Here is a 4,160-nt window from a genome sequence, read left to right on the forward strand (position 1 = left end):
CAACTCTGTGGTGAGCAATGAACCCCCCACCAAGCATGGGGACCTTTTGCGATCCCCTAAAATGGTGATAGAGTGGTGGAGCATCACTTACTGCCCCAAACCCTCTTTAATTCCCTTACTCCCCCAAATTAATCTTTTTTTGGCGGTGTTCAATGATTTTGTGCATACTTTCCACATGTTACTATCAAATGGGAGAGGTGTTTAATAGGTCCTTGCACTTGGCTTGGCTGAAATAAATGTTAACCCCCCAAAAAAGTAATGAGAATATCTAGGAGGTCTGGGCATGGGGTTTGGGGGGCCAGGGACAGGTTTTCTGGAGCTGGCGGTAAGGGGGGGAGAGGGAGCTAGGCTGTGTTTTAGGGAAATAGAAGTGGATTTCAAGGAGCTAGGGCTGGGTTTGAGGAGCGTGGAGTGGGTTATGTTGGGCTGGAGATTTGGGGGCTGGGGATGTATCATGGGGAGCTCAGATGGGTTTGAGAGACTAGGGAGAGGTTTTGGGGGCCTTGGATGGGTTTTGGGGAATGAGGGATGGATCTTGGGGGGGCTTGAACAGGTTTTGATGGACAAGGAACTGGGTTTAGTGGACTAGAATTTAGTTTTGGGTGGCTGTGTCTGGGTCTTGGAGGACTTGGATGGGTTTTGGTGGACCAGGGAAAGGGGTTAGGGGGTTGAAAATGGGTTTTCAGGGGGCTGGGATCCATTTTGGGGGGATCAGGGATGTGTTCTTGGGTTTGTGGATGGATTTGGGGAGAACAGGGCTGGATTCGGGGGGGCCAGTGTTGGGTTTCTGGGGATTCCTCCACCCAGGCTACTTCTGTTGTGACATCATGTGTTGTCATGGTGATGTTGGAACCCACAGTGTTGTGAGGCTGGGTTGGGACAGTTAGGTGTCTCCAGTCCCCACTGGGTGCTGAGCTGGAGGATCCTGAGCCCCTGGTGAGGAGCCAACCCACCATGGTGACGCTGGTGGTAGGTGCCAAGTGCTATGACATATTGGCCATGGTGGGGAAGGGGACCTTTGGACAGGTGATACAGGGGCAGTGCAGGAGCACTGGGGAGATGGTGGCCATCAAGATCCTGAAGAACTGTGATCACGATGGCCAAATAGTGAAGAATGAACTGAGGCTGCTGCAGGCCTTGCGGAAGGGGAACACGAAGGACTCTCACATCATCCATTTCCTCGAGTCCTTCAGTGACACGGTCTGGACCTACCTGGTCTTTGAGCTGCTGCAGCAAAACCTCTTTGACTTCCAAAAGCAGAACAACTTCTCACCGCTGCCTGTCCGGCACATCCGTACCATCACAGCACAGGTGCTGGTGGCACTGGTCAAGCTGAAGGAGCTCTCCATCATCCATGCTGACCTTAAGCCAGAGAACATCATGCTGGTGGACCATGCACGCTATCCATTCCGCATCAAGCTTGTTGACTTTGGCTCGGCTATCCTCCTCCCTGAGGTCTGCCATGTCCAGCAGCCCTACATCCAAACCCGCTTCTACCGGGCACCGGAGATCTTGCTGGGGTTGCCCTTCTGCGAGAAGGTGGATGTCTGGTCTTTGGGCTGCGTGATGGCCGAGCTTCACTTGGGTTGGCCACTCTACCCTGGCAATGACGAATATGACCAGGTATGCTACATCTGCTCCACCTTGGGGCTACCCCGGAATGAGCTGCTCTGTGCTGCCCAGAAGACACGGTCCTTCTTCCAACGGGTGCCACATTCCACTGGTACCTGGCAGCTCAAACCACCAGGGAAGGTGATGGCAAAGCTGATGGAAAGGAGGAAGCATATCTTTTCCTCACTGGATCAGTTGGTGGTAGTGAATGTCTGCCCGATGCCTGATCCTGACCAGGAGGAGCTGGCCAAGCGCTGTGATTTGTACAGGATGGTGGAGCTGGTCAAGAGGATGCTCACTTGGGACTCGCATGAGCGAATCACACCCAGTGCTGCCCTTCAGCATCCCTTCATCTCCATGCAGGAGGTGAAGGCCAGCTTTGAGGCCACCCAGTACTACCAGCTCAGCCAGGAAGACCTGAGGGCATCCTGTAAGGATTCCAGCATAGCCAAGATCTTCCCCAGCATGGAGAAAGGTGCCTTCATCCCTGCCAGCCAGGGAGGCATCCAGAAAGCCACTGTCCAGCTGGATGGGCTCAGCCTGGCTGAGCCAGTTGGGGACACTGGTGACAAGTGCCAGCAGGACATCTGCCAAGCCCCCAGCCCCACCCACTGTGGAAGCCAGTACTGTCAGCATCACTGGTGTCCCCAGATGGAGCCCACCAAGGGTCACTTGACTGTGATGGGGTCTCCCAGCAGAATGAAATGGTACAGCCACCGCAATGGCAACCCAATCATGGAACAGAACCTGCCTGGAAGATGCTACAGCTCATCCTGTGCCAAGGTACAGGGAGGGGGCTCCTGGGCACAGGCACTCTGGAACAAAGGGTGCTTGGGATCCCTTACATACTTGGGTTTCCTGGTGCCCCATGTCCCCAGCTGCCCAAGGTTCCCACAAAGAAGGAGGCAACACTCACCCCCTCTTCATGCTTTCCTCCCTGTTCCCCACCACAGAGAGCTCTGGTGATGTGGCGCAACCCCAGGCCTCCAGGGATTTGGAGAATGGGCTCTGGAGGCTGGGCTGGTATGCCCCTGCAGTACTCAGCACGCTCTTCCTGCCACAGAGCCAGTGGCACCCCCAGCACCACTAAGACCCCACAGCAACCCTTGCATACACTTCAGCAGCCCAGAGCTTGCAAGAGACCTTCTTCTTCCTCACCCTCAAGCACTCCAGCCACCAAAACCCAGCGCCTTGCTTGTGGAGACCACAGCCAGGACTGCAACAAGACATACTGTGCCAGATGCTACCGGCTCTGTTTCTCACATTGATCCCCTAATAAATAGTTTTGCAAAAATCTGAGCATTTCAACTGATTATTTGCCAGGGGAGTTTGGTACTGCCAAGACTTGAGGGGTGCCCCAGCTTCTCACCCGGGGCTGGCACAGCACTTGGCAAAGGCCTGGCATTTTCCACCATTGAAGCATGGAGAACCTCCCTGCAGCTCAATAACAATATAAACTCCAGAAAACTTGGATTTTCTGGTTTTTTTCCCTGTAGTAGGGCATCTCAAACCCCACAAAAGCTTATCTGTAGCTTGTTAACTGGTCAGATAAATCAAACAGGACAAGACAAGCTGTCTTGTATGAGTTGTTTTGGTGCCATTCGGTAAACATCAGTCTGGCATCTCCCAACTGCCAATAAACATCTTACTGATGAAGTGAATTTTGGAAAGATAAGCTGGATTTCTGACTGACGGACACCTCACTTTACAAACTATAAAAGCTACACCAGACTTTCACAAAGCAGAAACCTTCTGCACATTTTTCTGGAAATGTGTGGAGTTTCTCCCTGAACAGGGATGCCTGCTTTGCAATTACTCCTCTGGAGGCTGAGTAAAAGAACTCTGTGTACGTGTTGGGGTTTCAGTTTAGTCTTAGTTTTTTTCCTGTTAAAGGAATTTTCTCCCATAGGCATGTTGCTAGGGGACAAATAGCTGTACTTAAGAAAGACAAAAAGGGGGGTGGGGCGGGCCTGGCTACTCCTTTGTCTACACCTGGGTGTGGGGTCAGTTCGCTCTGTGTGTCCGGAGAGAGAAGCTGCAGAGAAAGGAGCTGCTGTTTCTTTCTTTTGGCCGTTCTTTCTTCCTGCTGGAAACAACGCCGGGACCCCAAAAGCCGCTTTCCCTGCCCTGCTGGAGGCCGAGCTGTGGCTGCCCTGCCCCGCTGCTGCTTCGAGCTTTCGCTACGCTGTAGCCCTGCTCGCCCTGCCTGCCTGGACCTCCGTGGGGTTCTCCCATCTGGATACATCTCCCATCTGGATACATCTCGTCTGCCACCCGGGATTTGTGTTCATCCCTGCAGCTCCAGCCTGCCGTTCTAGCCTGCCGTTCCAGCCTGCCGTTCCAGCCTGCTGTTCCTGAGAGGCCGGGACCGGCTGCCCAGGGGTTTGTGAAGCCTTTGTCCCATCCCTTCCCGGGATCCCGGGGCACCGGTGCCGCATGCTCCCCGAGCTCGCTCCGGAGCGCCCCCTGCAGCCGCGGGGGAACCATCGCACCTGCCCTGCTCACCGGGAGCCGCCAGCGCCCCTGTCGGCTGCGAGCGGAACTGCACC

At 54.4% G+C, this 4,160-nt stretch overlaps 1 protein-coding gene across 1 annotated transcript; it reads left to right on the top strand.

The window, feature by feature from the left end:
* The first annotated feature begins 753 nt into the window (after window positions 1–753).
* On the top strand, window positions 754–2,701 carry HIPK4 (homeodomain interacting protein kinase 4). Its single transcript, XM_042015835.1, has 2 exons — window positions 754–2,464; window positions 2,565–2,701. The coding sequence occupies exons 1-2, from the start codon at window positions 955–957 to the stop codon at window positions 2,699–2,701; spliced, it is 1,647 nt and encodes a 548-aa protein (XP_041871769.1). The 5' UTR covers window positions 754–954.
* The last annotated feature ends 1,459 nt before the right edge of the window (window positions 2,702–4,160 follow it).

The sequence above is a fragment of the Corvus kubaryi genome, unplaced genomic scaffold, assembly GCF_017639235.1.
Source record: "Corvus kubaryi isolate FWS band 111438036 unplaced genomic scaffold, C.kubaryi_AGA036_p1.0 split3-37344, whole genome shotgun sequence".
NCBI classification, from domain to species: Eukaryota; Metazoa; Chordata; class Aves; order Passeriformes; family Corvidae; genus Corvus; species Corvus kubaryi.

Coding starts and splice junctions, on each gene's coding strand:
- HIPK4 (XM_042015835.1), top strand. CDS start 955: ATGGTGACGCTGGTGGTAGGTGCCAAGTGCTATGACATATTGGCCATG. Junction 2,465..2,564: donor GGGATCCCTTACATACTTGG/GTTTCCTGGTGC, acceptor TCCCCACCACAG/AGAGCTCTGGTGATGTGGCG.